The sequence below is a fragment of the Haliotis rufescens genome, unplaced genomic scaffold (genome assembly GCF_023055435.1).
Source record: "Haliotis rufescens isolate VD_foot unplaced genomic scaffold, xgHalRufe1.0.p SCAF_2, whole genome shotgun sequence".
NCBI lineage: Eukaryota > Metazoa > Mollusca > Gastropoda > Lepetellida > Haliotidae > Haliotis > Haliotis rufescens.
Window position 1 is genome coordinate 35,198,120 of NW_025963890.1, and position 20,309 is coordinate 35,218,428.

The 20,309-nt window shown below is 42.4% G+C and overlaps 2 protein-coding genes across 4 annotated transcripts; one reads left to right on the forward strand and one right to left on the reverse strand.

Moving 5' to 3' along the window:
- Positions 1-1,627: 1,627 nt before the first annotated feature.
- On the reverse strand, positions 1,628-14,325 carry LOC124113078 (dynein light chain Tctex-type 5-like). Of its 3 annotated transcripts, none has more exons than XM_046473326.2 (2): positions 14,184-14,325; positions 1,628-2,596 (listed from the first exon to the last, which is right to left on the reverse strand). In XM_046473326.2, exon 2 carries the CDS (start codon positions 2,582-2,584, stop codon positions 1,943-1,945), a length of 642 nt encoding a protein of 213 aa, XP_046329282.1. In that variant the 5' UTR covers positions 2,585-2,596; positions 14,184-14,325; the 3' UTR covers positions 1,628-1,942. The 3 variants fall into 3 exon arrangements, with proteins under 3 accessions (XP_046329282.1, XP_046329281.1, XP_046329283.1); XM_046473325.2 differs by lacking the exon at positions 14,184-14,325 and adding an exon at positions 11,283-11,473; XM_046473327.2 differs by lacking the exon at positions 14,184-14,325 and adding an exon at positions 5,561-5,584.
- Positions 14,326-14,960: 635 nt separating this feature from the next.
- On the forward strand, positions 14,961-18,013 carry LOC124113080. The gene is made up of 4 exons (XM_046473329.2): positions 14,961-15,117; positions 15,344-15,403; positions 16,269-16,386; positions 17,847-18,013. The coding sequence occupies exons 1-4, from the start codon at positions 15,061-15,063 to the stop codon at positions 17,912-17,914; spliced, it is 303 nt and encodes a 100-aa protein (XP_046329285.2). The 5' UTR covers positions 14,961-15,060; the 3' UTR covers positions 17,915-18,013.
- The last annotated feature ends 2,296 nt before the right edge of the window (positions 18,014-20,309 follow it).

Consider the following 20,309-nt stretch of genomic DNA (forward strand, 5'->3'; position numbering starts at 1 on the left):
ACATTCCAAGCATCTTTGACATGCGGATGGTCAGGACATTCCAAGCATCTTTGATATGCATTAAACATATTTAATATGTCAGGTTTCATGGAATCATCTGTATCAGATCGTTCTCTTGTGGGGGCCTTGGTGGCGTAGTCGTTTAAGTTGCCATGAATTCACTGTGTAGAGTTGCATCCTTTTGGCGTGACAGAAACCTATGATAGTGGGTTTTGATTCCTGGTTCATGCTTATTATACAAGAGTCCATAAGAACTGAGTCTGACTTTGAAGGAATTGCCTCATTGTGAATTTTGTTGAAGACATCACATGATGTTATGGAGGTATTGTGTATATCCACAAAATAAGTAAATTGTCAGTAAAATAAGCAGGGGTTTGTGGCCTTTGCAAAATGGACAAAGTTATGGAACCTGCAATGACCAAGTACTTGCAGAAATAGGGCTTATCACCAATAGTCATCCATGAAGATATGAATGCAACACTGGGAAAGGATGCCCCTTCATCAGAGGGGGCAGCATATTTTAAGCGTGGCAGGGAGAGCCTTGATGACGACCCCTGTCCTGGTAGGCTTGTCACGTCAACAACATCAGAAATGATCCAAAGAATACACGATATGGTGATCATATTATTAGTTTAGGGGGTGTTTCCCAGGAGAGAATGCACTCTATTATCACAGAAACATTGGTAATGAAGACCGTTTCAGCTCGGGTTCGAACAGACATCGGAACAAAAACGCACATCTGGTAAAAAAAGCTGTTTGAAGCTGACACAGAAAGGTTCTTGCGACGATTTGTGACTGGGTGAAACCTGGGTTCACCATTCCTAGAGACACAACTTGCTCAAATTGATATCTAGGATATCATGTAATGTCCACAATAGAAGATTTTACTGTTACACAATTCCCTTTTGTGAGGCTTAGAACTTAGCAATCAACCCTCACAAGTTTTGCAGCACCATACCCAAAGTCTTGGCATTGACCAAAGTGATAAACATTGAAGACGTGCATCACTTCGGGCTTTCCCCCCACGTTACATGCTGACACACTGGCACACTGGCACACTGTGATATTATACTGTTCAAAAGCGCTGTTGAACTACTATCGCTCAAAGAATCACCCATATCAGATCCTGTTTTGGTTTATCAGCACAGCAGAAACTGAGGACAGCATTGACCTACCCCGCCTCAAGCGTCACAGCCCTGTGGTTTGAGAAAAAGTGTATGGACCTCTTTGAGTTTTTCCAGAAAATAAATTCTGTTTTTAAGTATTCCACACTCGGGGCAGAACCAGGACGTCTTATGGCAACAGAAGAGCCGACAAATTGGAAGGTTGCAATGTATGACCTAGAGTAGTCTGCCATAAACCCCCACGGCTTAGGGACCAACCATTTTGGATTTCATCGAAGAAAATAAAATCAGACTGTTGGTACAAAGAAAAGAGAAAATGCCTGCCTAAAAATTACATTTTTGCATGGTGTTTTTTTTTCTATAAAATATCAGGCTCAGAGTTTTAAATAAAAATATATATCTGGTTTTGTAGCTGTGTATGGCAGGAATATTGCTGACTTCAGCGAAATACTACATTTCATTTACAATCCTTAGAGTTGTCAGGTTCTCTCTTCAACAAAGCATGGTAACAAATACTTTATTCTGCTTGTGAGTTCTTTAATGTAGCAATTCATTCTGGAACCAGATCTGTAGAGAGTAGACTAGAATCTAGTCAAATATGATTTCATTGTGTGGATGGTGATCTTATAATGTCCTATAGCACCTGACGGTTGACCGCTATTGTTCTTCACATAGCCATACATCAAACAGAAAAGAATATCGATTTCAAAGACGCTATAACAAGAGTTATTTAACGTGTTTTAAATAAAAAAATATTCCAAAATGTAACAACATCTTTGGGATCTAATGTCTCTAACGAACTCTATGAACCAGCGTGGTTATTCAGCATAGACAGCATATACTATCCCTGTGGCATGGATGTTGCCCTGGGTGACGTGCACCGTGGTATAATTGTCATATCTTTGGTCCCACAGACACCGAGACGAGAACTGCATACTCTGTGCACCTTTCTCTCCGATCATCACAAAACAGACGAACTTAAATCTCTTCATCTCCAGCTTCTTCACCTGTTCCAGGATCTTGTTGCTCAGCATCAGACTCTTGGTCTTCATGGCACCACACTCGTATACGTTCTCAGTGATGTGGTCCTTGAGAACTGCCTTGATGATCTGCTTCACTTCTCCCTCCTTGAACCGTATGTCCGGGTCCATCTTGTAGGTGTTCTCGTACATGATCATGGCGTGGTGGTGGTCGTCAGTGACCACGCTGTGGCGGTCGTGGTCCCTCAGATGTTTATCTCGGTTGCTGGCGATGGAGTGGGCGGTGTCCTTGCGGCCGAACGTCCCCGCCCTAGGCCTGCCCCCCGTCATGCCTGTCTGAACCGGGTTGATTGTAGCACCCCGGAGGGTCGGGTGTTTGTCCTTGGAATGGTGGTCCATAGAGTGGTGGTCTTTGGGGTGATGGTGGTCCTTGTCTGATTTGCCATGATGGCTGCGATGTTCGGCCTTGACCTCGCTCATCGTGTGTCGCTCCTGAAACAAAAAGTTGGATCTGTCAGAGGAGACCTGTATGATGTTTAAATCTGATTTTTGACTATCTATTAGCCTTTAATTTACAATTTGTGTTTCAGTTTTTCTCCATCTATGGGCTATTTTCATGTTAACAAAACTGTATTTTTGTAAGCCTTTCGATGAAGATTGTATGAATATTTCTCGATATAGAAATTATTAATAACGTCATTGATCGAAAAGTACTTTTCAATTAAGGTAAGATAAATCTACAACATGTCAATTGAAACCATGCTAATACACTTTTCAAGCGAGGCTTCACTACAATGGGCAACGTGCCCAGAGATCGACGTTGGTGCTGACAGCTATCTTCAATGAATGACTACAGGGCAGAAACTAACCCGGTTAGGGCTATCAATGTCGGAGTATTGACACAGGTAACCGACCTGTCGGCAGATAGTGCTACAAGCCTAGTTGATCAAGGCTCCAGTCTTTTATCTGACAGAATCAATGCAGGGACCTGATCGTTTTCGTGTCGCGTTCATTTTGTTTGGACCCGCGTTACAATAGGCCCCCAGGGCTCTCATTTCCTACGCTATGACTCAATTGGTTCGTGTTTATTGTGTAACATCGCACTCCGACGGCGCGGGGCTTTGCTCAAAACATTACCCACTGGTCCGCCCCAATGGTTCCCATGGCGTGAAAACATGGACGTTAAATAATAAAACATCAAATGCTTTTCATTTTGTATTTTCAGGGAAGGTCACGAACAAAATGTACAAGGACATGGGGAGGGTTATCCAAACATATGACAAGCATTAGGGGAGGGTTGTCCATAAATATGACAAGCATTAGGGGAGGCTTATCCATAAATATGACAAGCATTAGGGGAGGGTTATCCATAAATATGACAAGCATTAGGGGATGGTTATCCAAAAATATGACAAGCATTAGGGGAGGGTTATTATTTTGAGTTCATCAACCCCAGACGCCACCCCTGTGATAAAAGACCAGTCTCTAACTGAGCTGCCCTGGACCTACAATGAGTCCCCACGCCGTGGGTCCTGGTCAGAACTCTATATTGCTTTTTGGAAGGGGCAGGGAACCGATGGGTGATAGTGTGAAGACCCATCAACGACGTCGGGAAGGAATAGACCTATTCATCCGGGGTGGGTGTGGGGTGCGAGTTTGGGGAAGCGGGGCGTTGACACACAAAGAGATTCATCACATAAAGTGTGTTCGATTTTCAAAGGGTGCCCTCATACCTGAAGGGGGGCGGTCGGGTAGCCTAGTGGTTAAGCGTTGGCTCGTCACGCCGAAGACCCGGGTTCGATTCCCGACATGGGTACAATGTGTGAAGCCCATTTCTGGTGTCCCCCGCCGTGATATTGCTGGAATATTGCTAAAAGCGGCGCAAAACCATACTCACTCACTCACTCATACCTGAAGGACTGTCTAGATTCAGCCGCCATTGTATCCATACGATCCCCATACTAACTTTTCACGAACATCTTTATTACTTGGTAGACCTATTCTCTCCCGGATCCCCGAGTAGAGTTAGACGAGAGACACGTTAATATTGCTGTTCGATATGACATAGTGATGTCAAATACATACCAGAATAACCCAAAAATATTTACTTATAGCGATCAATAAATACTGTATGATTCGAGTGACACGGGTATGTTAATCCGATAATCCATGTGGCAACTGCGGCAATATCACACACAAACCATCATGGATCACGGCTTCAAATCAAATTTCAGAAGTGTCTTATTGATTTGTTTGTCCTTGTGGCAGGTGGAATGTATTTATGGACTAACCGATCCTTTGATAATCCGGACGTTGACAAGTCGGACCCCCTGACACTCCCAGCTATCATAGCACCGAGGTCAGGCACGTCAACAGGGGCAGCTGGTGCTCCACAACGTCTCAGCAACGTCTCAACAACGTCTCTGTTAGTTGTTTTTTTGTGTGTGTGTATGTTTGTTTTTTTCTTTGCGCGCGCGCGTGTGTGGGGTGGGTTGGGGTGGGGGTGGGGGTGTGGGGTACGGTTGTGTGGTGTGTGGAGTGGAGTGTGGGTGTTAGATGTAGGTGTGGGGTGTGGGATGTGGATGTGGATGTGGGTATGGGGTGTGGGATATGGGATATGGGTATGGAATATCGGGTGTGGGGTGTGGATGTAGGTTGTGGGGTGTGGGATGTGAATGTGGGGTGTAGCTGCGGGGTGTATGTGTGGGGTGTGGTTGTGGGGTGAGATGTGGGTGTAGGGTGTAGGTGTGGGGTGTGTTTGTGGGGTGGTGAGTGTGGGGTGTGGGAAATGGATGTAGGGTGTGGGTGTGGGGTGGAGTGTGGATGTGGGATGTTGGTGTTAGATGTAGGTGTGGGGTGTGGGATTTTGGTGTGGGATGTGGGATGTGGCTGTGGCTGTGGCTGTGAGTATGGGGTATTGGGTATGGGTTGTGGGTATGGAATATCGGGTGTGGGGTGTGGGAGTTAGATGTAGGTGTGGGATGTGGGTATGGGGTGTGGGATGTGGGTGTGGGGTGGAATGTGGGTGTGGGGTGTAGGGTGTGGTTGTGGGGTGGGATGTGGGATGTGGGTGTTAGATGTAGGTGTGGGATGTGGGTGTGGAATGTGGCTGTGGGTGTGGGTGTGGGTATGGGGTGTGGGTTGTGGGTATGGAATATCGGGTGTGGGGTGTGGGTGTTTGATGTAGGTGTGGGGTGTGGGGTGTGGGTATGGGTTGTGGGATGTGGGATGTGGGGTGTGGTTGTGGGGTGTAGGTGTGGGGTGTGGTTGTGGGGTGGGATGTGGGTGTAGGTGTGGGGCATGGTTGTGGAGTGGTGAGTGTGGGGTTCGGGATATGGTTGTGGGGTGTGGGGTATGGCTGTGGGGAGTGGGTCTGGGTGGGATGTGGGTGTGGTTGTGGGGTGTGGTTGTCGGGAGTTGGTGTGGTTGTGGGGGTGGGCAAGCTTCTCTACTTACCTAAAATGATTAGTGATACGTATTTTAAATCCACATAACGGCACCTGTTCAATGTTGAGTCCGTGCAGGTGGAGTGTGGAATCTGTCATCACGTTGTGCATCTAACCATGAAACCAACACACTTTGAGATCAACTCAGTGTTACAGAATTTGTATAACATATTTTCTTCAAGCATGGCTTCATATCAGGACACAATGACACTGTTCTACACAGGGCATTTCAGTTTTCAGGAATCGGTCAAGACGCCGGATTAAACAGAGGCTGGAGTGTTGATGGAAATAAACACGTTTATGGTGAAATAGATCCCTTTGATATGTGTATGAATGCTATGAGAAGCTCTTTGTTGACTGTGGGTGGAATTCTATTGACAACTTAACGTACCGTGATATAGACCACTGCGGAATTCTTACACCGTAAAATACGATTTGATGTGATATTAAGTGTCCGGCGGTTATGTTTAGAGGGTGCTGAGCAACCTAATAACGAATCTTCACACTACATTAATAGGGCCGAATGTCAGCCATAACAGACGTATGTTACTAAATGTGTGGATTTTCTAGCGGAACTCGTGTAATTAATGCATGGAATCGGATTTGTATGCATGGCAACATCGTATATTCACGCATTCATGTTTTGGTCACGAGCGTACAGAGCATGCATGTTGTTCTCATCATAAAGTCATGGATTACAAAATGTGTTTGTTTGTTTGTTGTTTAACGCCGCACTCAGCAATATTCCAGCTATATGACGGCGGTCTGTAAATAATCTAGTCTGGACAAGACAATCCAGTGATTGACATCATGAGCATCGATCCACGCAATTGGAATAAATGCATAAACGTAGTTAGCGAGCATGTCCACCCATCCCGTTAGTTGCCTCTTATAACAAGCATAGTCGACTTTTACGGTAAACATTGGTTTCTATATCGGGATCTTCACTGGTCTTTACACGATTCAAAGCATGCATTTCTGAACTTTTCATTGAATAGAAAAGCTCTGAAATGCATGCTTTGAATCGTGTTCGAAGGTTAAGCGTCTTCATACTGTTAACTATCGTGTCGGGTATCTGCAAATCTGTCTATCACACCAAATCTATTTTACAGGGAACGCATTAAAGCAACCAAATAAATATGACACATGGTTACGTGTATTGACGAAATGTCACGAAAGGCTGTAAGAAAATATTAAAATTGGTTAGCTGAAAAGAAATTGAAGGTTTGACGAGCGAAATGTAATAAACGTTTCTTTTTTCAATAGGTAGAAGGCCCAAGGAAACTAGACGCTAGCAACACTCCGTATGCAACATGAATATACCTGCTCAAGATAACAGTACATTAGTCCTTACACACAAAAGCTGTATATAAAATGTCTTTGCTTGTGGCGAAACCAGCACATATTTACTAGTCGTTAGAAAAACTCCTTTCCGTCGACAGGGGAACAGGTGCTTGAATAACATACCGCATCCAGTTGGAATTTGGTGAGTGCGGCGTTATCAACAAACAAACAAGTCACCGCCCTGTTTAAACCTTAATGTATTGACGTTTAAATGAAAGTATTAAAGGGAGACTAGGCTCGGGCAATATGGCAGTCCCGCTAAATATTTAATTACTCTGCTAACCCATACGATGTTATGAACCTCGTAGCTAACGAAAACACTAATAACACACACACACACACACACACACACACACACACAACAACAACAACAACAAAACAACAACACTGTTTTAGTTATCCATCAGGCCCACCTTACAACATTACTACGTCTAGATTTACACTGACAATAGGTTCCAGCCCTTAGAGCAGAGTCCCTCAGAACATCTCGCCGTTATTGGTCGCACGACACATGTTGGCATTAATTCTCTTTCTATGTGTTTGTCTTTTCGGCTAATTTTGCCAACAATCGCCAACATCTAGAAGGATGATGCAACTCCAGCTATAGCGAACCATGCAGGGAGCAGATATCCTCGTGGTCCCTGTAGTACGGTGGCCATCTTCCCGAGGCAAGGGAATTAACTGACTTTAAAGTCAGTTAATTCCCTTGCTTCGGGAAGATGTACGATGGCCTATGTTTAGTGGCCGTTCTATTATAATGTCCTGATAGGTGTAGTCGTATCTTTTTATGGTTTCATACTAGTTTAAAATACACACCTTTGATAATTTGGGCGTTATACTGTCCTTTGTCGACAGACTTTCTAAATATACACTAAATATATAACTTGTGCTGGTCACGTAGAGGTGATATACTGTCGAAACTATAGCTCTCTCACAACTGTGGGACTTGTGCTTCAGGAAAATGAAATATATATTCATCACCCCAGCAGCTCTAATGGGATCATGTCATCAAAATATGGTCCAGTAAGTTGTACAGGCATAACATTTGATATGGCAATGAACCGCTAATATCCCTTCATTGTCCGCTTCAAGTGATTGCTATCGCCAATATTGACTCTCACTCATGCTCTCCACTATTTCGGTAGCAATGGGAAGTCGTTGAAATGTCTCTTGACGCTGTCTACGACGTCTAGATCAACATAATGGTATGTATTGCTGTTGTTAAGGTCTACCACTGAGGTACAAAGTAAGGACATATATTGTTGTGGACAGGGCGGGTTTCACAATAGGTAAAAAGTAGTGACAAGGTGCTGCTGCTCACGAAGTTCATTCAAAGATAACCGAATTTGTTTTGTGTAGAAACCTACAGCCACCATGTAAGTGTGGCGGGTAGTTTACGGTGTAATGTGATCTCTTTGATGTGAGGGGACCATATGTTCTCAATACGATATTGTTTAAACTTTAAAGAACATTGTTGTGTTAAGGCACATTTAAGTCATGTAGTACGACATCATTAGAAAGGTGTTGGATGAGTGGGCGTTTGAGATTTTGGTTCTTGATCTTAAGTCATGACTTTTATATGCGTTGTATATGTCTGTTTCTGTGTTCAAGTATTTAAAACAAACATTCAAGACTGTTTCATCTCAGAATTGCAATCGATGTCAAATATTTTGAAAATATATTTATTATCAAAACAGTTTTTGATGTCGGCGGCATAAAAACAATTCTCACAGATTTCCGATTTAAATGTTGAGGGATCTCGTGAACCAAGTAAAAAGATGTCCGATTTTAGGTAACAGTGACTGGTCATAACACGCACATTCAACATTCACAGTTTATACTTACATCAAGATCCATACAGACTATTGTGCATATTTAATTAAGGAAAGCATGCGTGTCCTAATCTCTACGTGTCTTTTCCCAGTGACAACACAATTTCAAAGTCAAGCAATATATGAAGACGTTATGCTCGATCAAGAATTCCTAGCTTACCTTCCTCAAGAAAATCTATATTTACACCGCCCATAATTCATGTTTAGCCCAGCAATACATATATCAACACCGTTACAGCTATTAACATGACATGACAAGTATAGGGTACTTGTAACATGTATCAGGGTAGATAAGGACGGCAGATACCCGTAACAGAAACAATATGTCCATGTCCACATGGCCGGCCTGTCGGTGGTCCAGGGTGGGTGTGTTTGGTGGGACAGAACTAGGTCGCTGGGTCAGCGTACGTGACGGCGTATGATTAACCACGGAGTACGCTATTCCACGCAATGCACCACATATACATACCCACACATCGAGTGCTGTGCAGTTAGACGTTAGGAATCAGCATAAATTCAGACCGATGCATCTGATTTAGTTTCAAAAACGTCATTCTAGTACCGATATTGAAAATAAGTGAGTGGCGAGTATTCCAGTTATATCACGACGTGTTAGTTTGGGGGGAAAGCCTGAAGTGATGCAGGTCTCAGACGGTTACCAGTTCAGTGGAACTCCAGAGCACGGGCATGGTGCTGACAAACCTTGAAACATAATCGGGGCGAACCGGGATTCGAACCCACGATCGTAGGTTTCTGGCGTTTCTGTACAGTGAATTACGGCGCCTTGGACGACTGGGCCACTCGTGCCCCCCTAATGAAAATGATGATGTATGCTCCAGCAGTAATTGTGTCTGTGTTCAATTAGTAGACACAGAAATATAGATGCACGAAATGGTATTTAGCGATCTGAGCTTTGGTTTTCTGGGGTTGGGTGTAAGTAATTGAAACTAGGTCGGACAAGCCAGTGATTGATAACATGAGCTATGTTCCACACAGTCGGGGTACTATGACAGATCCCAACCTCAATCACCCGGTGCCGTCCAGTCTAGTGGTAAAAGAGACCTGGTTCGACTCCCCAAATGGGTACAATGTGTGAAGCTCATTCTTGTGTTCCCTGTCGTGATATGTCTGGAATTTTGGTAAAAGCGGCGTAAAAGCATACTCACTCAATCTCTTTACGACAATTGTGATTTTGTTGGTTTGTCGTTTAACGCCACAATAAACAATATTCCAGCTATTTGACGGTAGCCTACAAATAAGTCTGGACCACACAAACCACATAGTCACCGCGCCTGACTACCGATCCATTCAGCCACCTATTACCACAAGCAAAGGTATCTGTGGACCTTTTGTAACCCATTATGGTAGTTCTAAGGAACAAAACTGTCACAGTGTTTCATAGTCACACCTTTTCTTATGGCACACTCATTCAAATTACTAAAATGTATTCATATTTTCACAAACATAGAAGTGATAAATTGCCTGAATGGGTCACTTCAGGTCATTACCCCGTCTTATGTAAACAATTTATCTTGAAGATCTCCGTAACCTGATTCGTCCTAACAAACACCCGAACACAACTGGTCTAGGGCTTGACGTTGTGTCGACACACCTGATTGCATCGAGCTATACAAATATATTAAGGGTAGGCATGGCAGTAATCTCTGCATCTGTACAAAATGAACGATAAAGAACAACCGAGTCGGCAAAAAATAGTTACAATGGGAAAACAGCGATAGGTTGGGGAAAAGCTTACAGTGATGAATAACGCCGACATTCTTAAGTATATATTATTCTGCGGAGAATGGCCTACGTGGGGATATTATGGCTTCACACCTATAATTCCCTGGCATAATTAGACCACTTAATGAACAATACAACTCCAAAGATTTTCCTTTACATTAGAACATTACTAAATACATTGGAATTCATTTCACCTTAGTGGGGAACTGGAGCGTTTATGTAAATGGGTGAGTTGTGTTTAACGCCGCTATAAAAAAGTATTTCAGAAATATCACGGCGCATGATCTTAGTTTGGGAAGAAAGCCCTGATGCAGGTCATAGAATGTTAAAACTAAATATAGTGCTGACAAACCAATGTTTATTCTCGGGGAGAATCTGGGACTCGAAGTCCCGATCAGCGGATCCTGACATAGATAAGGGAAGGCAAGAAAGTTAAAGTAGAAATATATCATATATATGTATGTTATCGGCATTGAGACTGAAAATCAACACTTTCAATGATCTGCAAAATATTATCACCACAAATAAAATAAAAACCACACTGAGACAAATATGATATGCGATATTTGACTGAAATGATAATTGGGAAAACATGGTTCCGTGATTAATACACAATGATCGAGATTTCAATCAAAGTGTTAACTGATAACGACCAAAAACAGCACTTAAGTGAAAATGAACATTACATTTTGTAACTATTGGGAACACAATAATACAGTATATAAGAACACATTATAGAGAATAATTATTCAAGTATCACATTACTTAAAAAGAAGAAAATCTTTTCCGTTTAGAGTAACAAACTGAACTCACCTCTCCAAGCGAACCAATCTACTAACTATCAACACGGCGGTAAACAATGGTAGCGTTTGATTTCACCAGTTTGTTTTTTGATTGTTTTGAGAAGTAATGCGTCCTTGGTAACACAATCTCAGGTGGAACTCGACTGTGGGGTAGTTGCCCGGCTCTTATGAAGACATTTATAATATTTCCCGACTGTTGGGCTGCGACAAGGCGCTGTGATAGGCCGCTCTCTGTTATCAGCACTCGCTGAAAGCGCTATTGTACCGGTTCGATAATTAAAGGCGTACTCCCACTGGAATATTTGCACTCGGGGAGGCCCTGGTGGCTGCTTAGAAGTCTTTGTGGGTGCCATTAAGGCATTATTAGTTCATGATGGTTCTTTTATGATATTCTATATCGTCATTTATTAGCAGTTAAACGATGATGACAGCAAATTGGTTTTCTCCTGTTTATATAGGCTGGTTGTGTTTTGTTATACTTTTGGTAATGTTGATGTTTTAACATCGAGCTTGAATGTTAACTTTACATTACAGATGACAATGTTAAGCTGTATGTGCGTGGCCTGTAATTTATTGTGTCTAGACCAGACAAACCAATGGTTGATTGCATGAACAACGAGCCACGACGTCAAGTGTAAGAAGCCAGTTAGCACATTGTGACCACATTTCAGTCAACTCTTCGGACAAGGATGGGGTCCAGAATTGCCTAGAAATCCTTACAAACATACATTTTCAATTCTGTAACGCTATTTATATCTCCGTGTTGATTCCAGGTCCGACAGGTCCCCGACATAGCATACTGTGCTTTCTGGCTGTCGCGTCATCGTCCCTGACGACCTGGACTGTTACTGACTTTATCAACCCGTTCCATAAAGCGATCTTAGTGCTAAGATCATCGTACCTCCCATTCTTTAACATAGATTTGCGACAATAGTAACGCTAAGCTCGCTTTATGAAAGGTCCAAGAACCTAGGTTTTCGAAACGGTCTTAGGGATAAGATTATCATAAATTATAGTTATCTTATCTTTGAGCGTAAGTTGGTAAGTTTAATCTTAAGATCGCTTCGAAAATTTAGACCAAGTAGCCCGATTGCTCAGGCTCGATATTTTACAGCCAGCCGTGATGGTCTCGTAAACAACATTCACTCGCTCACCTGTGCTTCATATACTGTAGCTTGACTACTGATCAGCTGATTTAGTACTTGCTGTGTTGCCGTGACGTCATAATCTTGGTTTGTGAATGAAGTATGCATGCATGCACACAGCGACAATACAGTGGTTACGGGGGAGGGCGTGTAGCGCTGGGGTGGGAATGTGGGGTGTCGTGGGGTCTGCCGATGAATTCCGTTCTGATCTCTTGTCTATGTGATGCATTGATTATATGCTACAAGACTCCGGATCGCGTTCAATGAAAGATATGCAGGTGTTCGATGTGTTAGTTAACGGTATTATTCAGCACTCGGTCACCCCGATAAGACGAACAGTTCTCCGCCGTGTTTGTTCTGGAATTGTTTATAATTACAACCAGAGACGCTGACATCTGAGATTAAAATGATGAATGTGAAGTCAATTAGTCATGTTGGCTGGGGTAAGGCCTAACTTCACATTTACACCTGTAGCTGATTTCCGGCGTGTATTTCAAATACTATTTACCTGGATACCGATGTGTATAGTGGGGCTATGTTTGAAAGGGGCTGGCGGTGTCACACAACCAATATAACCAGACACCGTTGTGTATCGTAATATGCGAGAAGGTCCAACATTTGGCGTTAGGGAACTATCCAGGGTCGAGCCTGACCCAGGCAAATCTAAGTTAAAAAAAAGTAATAGAAGAATTGCTTAAACTTGGATTCGAACAGACACAACTTCAGTCAGTCATGGGAAATAATTCCGTCACGAGAATCCACGATTCAAGATGTATTGCGTTGCTAAAACTTAAAAGGAAATATGTTTAAACTGAAACAAGGTGAGGTGAGGTGTTTAACGTCGCGTCCAAGATTATTGCACTTATATAGCGACGTGCATGCACACGTGTGTGTGTATGTGTGAGTGTGTGAGTGTGTGTGTGTGTGTGGCTGCTTGTACTAGTCTGGACTGATGCCGATTTATAGTGCTAGCTCACTGAGATACCATTGCCGCGGTTTAACATGAATACGTTACTCAGACACAGTATACTGACTCCGAACCGACCTGCCTTGTTTTAGCTCCTCAGTGTCGAGCGCCAGACAGGGTAACAACTAGTCCTGCACCATGACCGTGGAATATATTTTTTTTATGAAAAAACATAATCTAGAAATGCATACAAAAGCAAGTCTAGCCAGCTCAAGCTAGCTCTATTCCACATTCTGAAATCAGCATAGGGAATTGTTTAGGGAATTTTTTTTAGAGTCAAGAAGGATCTTGTGTAATATAAAATTTCAGAGACTAAATGTTAGTCTAGGTAACAACAAGTACGATCTGTTATTGCTTTTGGTATGACGCGGCCGGGTATCGAACCCACTCCAGGCTGACGCTCTACCACTAGACCAGGGAGGCGGTCTAAATGAAACAAAGTTGGGTGGTCCCTAGCAGATATAATGTTATAGGTGTACGTCATTTTGATACTTCTCTATATAAATGAGCAATGTTGTTCTACGTCAGGGCATAACAATGGTTATGATAATAATGATACCAATAGGAATTATATAAACAACAACGATAAGGAATACAAAACAAACCACAAAAAAAAGTAGTTAACATAAATCATAAAAATATAAACAACGGGGAGTTAAGCTTTGCTGTATTCATAACATTTCCATTTCTCCACGAATGTGTCCCTGTGTCGATGGGGTGGAATGTTGTTTGGTACAACACACACAGGGGTAAGTGGGGGACTAAATGGAGGGTCAGGAATATCTACACAAATACTTACCCTGGAAGCCTCGTGTCACTTGATAACATCAGTATCGGGATTAATTAGGCCCTCATGTTGTTACGGGTGTAAACAAGCTCCTGACATCGACACACTGCCTACTCGGCTCAAGTGTTTATCTTGAACAGATTAGTCCCCGCGCCAGAACAGGGATGGGATTTATACAGGGAACGTACACTATGACGTGTTACAGTTCATAGCCTGTCAACTCAGTGTTACATATGCTATTCTCTGAACTCACAATACAGCTTTGTATGTGTTCTGTCCGTCATGTTATACTGCAATTTACGTGTTCAACACATATTACATAGCAATGTACATGCCGGGGAATAGAAAGTATACACCTTTGTTTGATGAAAAATGCAACACGAAGAAATGGTTATTCGATGGTGATGTATTTGATACAGGTACCACATGCGATATTACATGCATCTTATCAAAGAGTATCTCACTACAGGGGACATGCACATGATGGTTCAACATTGGGGTCTAAATTTCAACGTACACAATACGTCATGAAATCTTGGACGACCTTTGCATTGCGGGACCTAGGGTTGTCGTGCTGTAAGTGATCTCTGTTGCTGTTAGCGAAAGAATGGTAACACCACGGGTTGAAGAACGTCATCTCAGTAGATCTGGTCGTTGAGGTAGCCACGGATGATGACAAGTCCCGTCCTTTGGTTGCCACAAACACCCAAATGCCATGGAATCACACTTGCAATTTAATTATTCGTCCACCTACCTACCTCACTTGCAGATGCTCGTGTTGTGACATGACGTCATACAGTTATGATGTGTTCAGCCTTCCTGTGACGTCACGTCATTGTCTCGCTGCTTGGCCGGAGAAGGAGGTGTCTAAGCAAACCTACAGCTCAAGATGATTCAACAGCCACTATCAACAGACAAGCCGTCCACGTTTCAGTACATCAAATGGGTAAGGCAATGTAATACACACAGAAGTGAATGTCAGCTTGCATTATGAATCATACCTAAATGTGTAAAACATGCCTCTAACATAAAGCCAGAAGTGATCCAAAACTAAACTAAAACTGAACTAAAATTCAAATGAGTAATCCAGACAGATATAAAGTGCATTCTGAATGAATCCCTAAATTGTTCTGAACACGAGAGTAAAATATTGCGTGTTTGGTGTTTCTCAGCTGTTGACCTGCGGGATGACTTCATACCAGCAGAACTCGGCCACCCACGAAGAAAGTCAGGTACAGCACATTTGTGACTAACAGTTGACTCTGTCAGCTAATCCCCTGTGTAGATTATTAGATAGTTACACTAGATATGTTTCCACTATTCATACCTTCACTATTTAGATATTTGCAATGAGATTAAGGATTAAACTTGCACTAAAGACACTATAAGACTGAACATATATTTAAGATACATTCAGTCCTAAAAAATGCAAATGATATATTTAATCTGTAAACCATTGTTGTGATGCTTGATGTTTTAATTAATACCCTGACTTTAAATTACTTATACGAGTCAGTTTTAGTTTTTTTTAAGATCACAAAACAGTATAATGTACATTGCCCCTGATGTAGTAGTCAGCGGTGAAGAGACTGGGAAAGTCTTTTTTTCTAAAAGTACGCGATCATTTTAAAAACTGAAATGCTGTTTTTTCTTTTCCTTTTAACATAACAGGTAATATCTCATCAAGTGATGAAATATCAACGTTTATGTATTACATTACAAAAATCACTATAATCATTCCACAATTTAAGAGAACGTCAACAAAGATATGTTTTGCCAGTCATTTGATTACATAGGGTTACATAGCTTGACATAGCACCATATTGATATTCACTACCAACTATTTTATATATATATTTTTTAAAAAGTGTTTAAAGACCAATTGTTCAATATTATTTGTCTTTAACAGATGTTTTCGTCTCAAGACCCGTCTCGTTTTAACTATTTCAGAAATGAATTTTAAGATTGAAATGAGAATAGCCGCACCTTTAACAGGGTATCACTGATAGGTCATTTTTTATTTTATACTAAAGAATCGTGTTGTATTCGCTGATCCGGTGGGGGTCACAGATAATGGGATGTTGTGCGCGATTGCAGGCATTCAGGGATGAAGATGAAATGGACGAGCTGGCCGCTGTAGCAGTGGACACTGACACGGGCATGGTTGAAGTGTCGCTGTCCGATTCCCCTTCCCCCTCCGCCCCCGTCTCCACAGGTACACCAGCACCGCCATTTACAAAACACAAAATAAAAATACTCCGTTTAATCAAAACAAACTCGGAAAGAAAACAATGCACATACACAAATCAAAACTACGCACCGATATAACATTCCAAAGGGAATTTAAGATGAGAATGAAAATAATTAAAGTAACATCTTGCAAACACACGCACGCAAACAAAGAACACATTGAAAATATAATTGAAAACAATTGTGAATATGTGTAAAGACCTGAAAAAATATAAAATGAAATTTATTGTTTCTTATATCTAAAAGTATATCAGAATAAAGATTATTATTCACATTATAACATATTCGCCGCTACGTGGTTGATGTATTGCCGGTGCGACATATAATTTAAACTTACTCTTGTTTATAACTACTTCACTATGGGAAATTGCAGTTACAAACATATCTCATCGGAATAACGTGTTCGTTGTGATTGTATGTCAGCTTCATTTAATTTCTTTTCCCCAACTCAGAAGCATACATGTAGTGATTTTACGAATGTTTGAGTATCTGTCCCTTTGGCGCATGAATGAATGAATATAGTTTTGCACCGCAATCCGTACAACCCCAGCTATTATATATTTACTACGGTCTGTAAAATAATGGATTGTACCAGGCAAACCAGTGACTTAACGTATAAGCAGCGATGACATACAATCAGCAAATTAACAGATCCTCCCCACCCGCTCCCCACTTAGTCAGCTCTTATGAGTGAGTGAGTTGGGTTTAACGCCGTGTCGCGGCGTGTCAGCTTAATGTGGGAGGAACGCCTGAAGCGATGCAGGTCTCAGATGTTTACCACTTTGGTGAAACCCACGAGCACGGGTATGGTGCTGACAAACCTACAAACATAATCGGGGCGAACCGGGATTCGAACCCAGGATCGTAGGTTTCTGGCGTGTCCAAGGGACGCAGTTCTATACAGCGAATCGCGGTGCCTTAGGCTTAGACGCCTGGGCCACCCATGACCCCCGGCTCTTATGACAAACAAAGACTATTGGGGATCTTGTCCGTCTCCCCTCGGCATCCCCAGGTTGTTCATTGCAACATGGCCATTTGAAAACAATTTCGCAAGCGCTTCGCATGGGGATTTGGGTTAAAATAGGTCTCCAGTTACCTGTGCTAGTTGGCAGAGACGACTTAGTGGATCGGGTGGCTTGGCTCGGAGACTTGGTTGATAGCGTGTCATCGTACCCCGACGGCGGACGATCTTTGCTCATTATATCTGCCATTAGATTGTCTGTCCAGACTCCATTATTTACAGGCTGTCGTCATATAGCTGGAACATTGCTGAGCGCGGTATCAAACAACAAACAGACAAACAAAACACATGACACACACCATATCTGGATTTCTTATGCAGAATAGTAGACATCAAGACCCACGTGATGAGTTGGTCCAATGACTGCCAATATAATATGAAATAAACCTGCTCTTCTGTTTTAGCCAGTGATGGCGAGCATGATCTCTTCAGCCTCATCTTGGCCACGAAGAGCAAGCGAGGCGAAAACTGAATGTAGCCACGTTGAAGAGATTTCAACGGGAGATGCCCACGTGTGTTCTGTGCTGTACATAGATGGCTTGCCTTTTGAAATACATCGGTTTTAACACTATGAACATGTTTGTGTCTCTTTACCTCTATGTGATCCGGGTCTGCTACAGTGGTAAATACCAGGTATGGTTGGGCCGAATGTACATTGTATATGTGTGATAGTTGCTGTTGTTAGGTGCAGTGGTCCAAACTTGAATGCAGAGATGTAAAAAAAAAAATGAAAACCATTTTTTATTCCACATAATATAGAATTATGATTAATCTGATCTACCTAAAATAGTGCATCCGCAATTGACAATAGTGAAATAAGTGCATCTGTGTCAGTCGGTGTTTGTAAGTATTTTATCTATTTTTTATATTTTTTTTAATGTTAGTAAGTATTTGATACACCAATCCGTGATGATCCGGGTTAGAATAGTTCGTCAGCAACCCATGCTTGTCGTAACAGGCGACTATGCTTGTCGTACGAGGCGACTAACGGGATCGGGTGGTCAGGCTCGCTACCTTCGTTTATGCATCGTATCCCAATGGCGTTGATCGATACTCATGGTGTCAATCACTGGATTGTCTGGTCCAGACTCTATTATTTACAGACTGCCGACATATCTACCAGGAAGGATTTCTCCTTTGTCAACAGAAGGAATCGTCACCAGCTCTACACGTTACACAAGAAATCGAGATAATATAGTTCAAAATAACACACTTATTTAATGAATTTGGCTTAACGCCTCTCTGAACATCATTTCAGTTATAACACGGCGTGTGTACTGTGGCAGGAAATGCCGGAGTGAATCAGGTCTTGGACGTTTAACGCTTTGGTTAAACAACAAATGGTGAAACATAATCGGGGCCAACCGGGATTTGAACCCATGATATTATACTGAAAAGTTCCAGTGGCAGTGAATAAGATTTAATGCAAAGTTATGTTTTTCACCAAATCTGAAACAAATTCGGTTTGCAACAGATAAAAGACTCATGTAAGTGTTCAAATGGTTTAATTTGCCACACTGACTTCAGAAAATGCATGATTTCATAAAAAAAACCATGAACATTCCAAAATGTCAGTTAACAAATCAATAGCGTGTGTGTCCACCTCTGGTTGCGATGCAAGCAACACATCTTCGTCTCATGGAATGGACCAGGCGTCGCACAAAGTCCTGTGGGATTTATGTCCATATCTGCTGGAGCATGTTTCGAAGTTCCAGGAGTGTCTGTGGAACACGTGGTTGACGTCGAAGGCGCCGATCCATCATATCCCAATCGTTTGGTGACAGATCAGGGGAGCGAGCCGGCCAGGGGATGACATTCACGTTGTTTTGTTGAAGAGAATTCTGAACAAATCGAGCAATAAGAGGCCGGGCGTTGTCATGTTGAAATGTAATGCCTGGGCCATGACGACGCAAAAACGGTAGAACAACAGGGCCGATGATCACGTCGCGGTAGCGCTGTCCATTGAGATTTACCTCTACAACTATCAAACGTGTCCTCTTTCTTGCTGTAATCCCTACCCATACCATAACACTGCCGCCCCCGAACCGATCTTCTTCCATGACACAATGATTGACGTAACGTTCACCTCGACGTCGGTAAACTCGAATCCGTCCATCGCTGTGGCTGAGGTGAAAACGAGACTCGTCAGTGAATAGAACTTGTCCCCACTGCATGGCCGTCCAGCGTTAGACGCTGTCTGCACCAATGTAGACGTGCTTGGCGGTGGTTTCCTGTCAAAATGGGACGTCTGGCGGGTCTTCTGGCGACAATCCCTGCACATCTGAGGCGACGACATACGGTTTTTGAAGATATTCGTCGAAAGCCAGGTATGCTTCTTGCAGTCACTGTTGCTGGCTGGAATCGTTTTCGTAGGTATGTTGTTCGAATCCAGTTGTCTTGTCGATTATTGGTTACGCGTGGCCTGCCACTCCGAGGATGGCCTCTGACTGCATTCGTCTGTTGCCAACGTTGCCATCAACACCAAATGGTGTTTCTGTGGACGTTAAATTGTCTTGCAACATCACGTTGACTCGATCCTGCTTCAAGCATACCAATGGCTCGCAGACGCTCATTTTCGGACAGGCGTGGCATTTCGTAATGTTAAATAATTGCGTAATTTTGTTGTATTTTCTGAGTGGTTGTTGTCAGCACGATGCTAAATAATGCATATGGAATCCCGTTAACGCACATGTTTTTATACCCATTCTTTGGTAGTGAAATGCATGGGGCTTGCATAAGAGTCAACTTTTGCATGGCATGCATGCTTTTCTGTAGCATTTGCGCCTTTGTGACTTGATTCCATACATGTATTACAATATTGAAAACCAAACATTACTTGTTTGAAAAATACACTAAAATATTGGTGT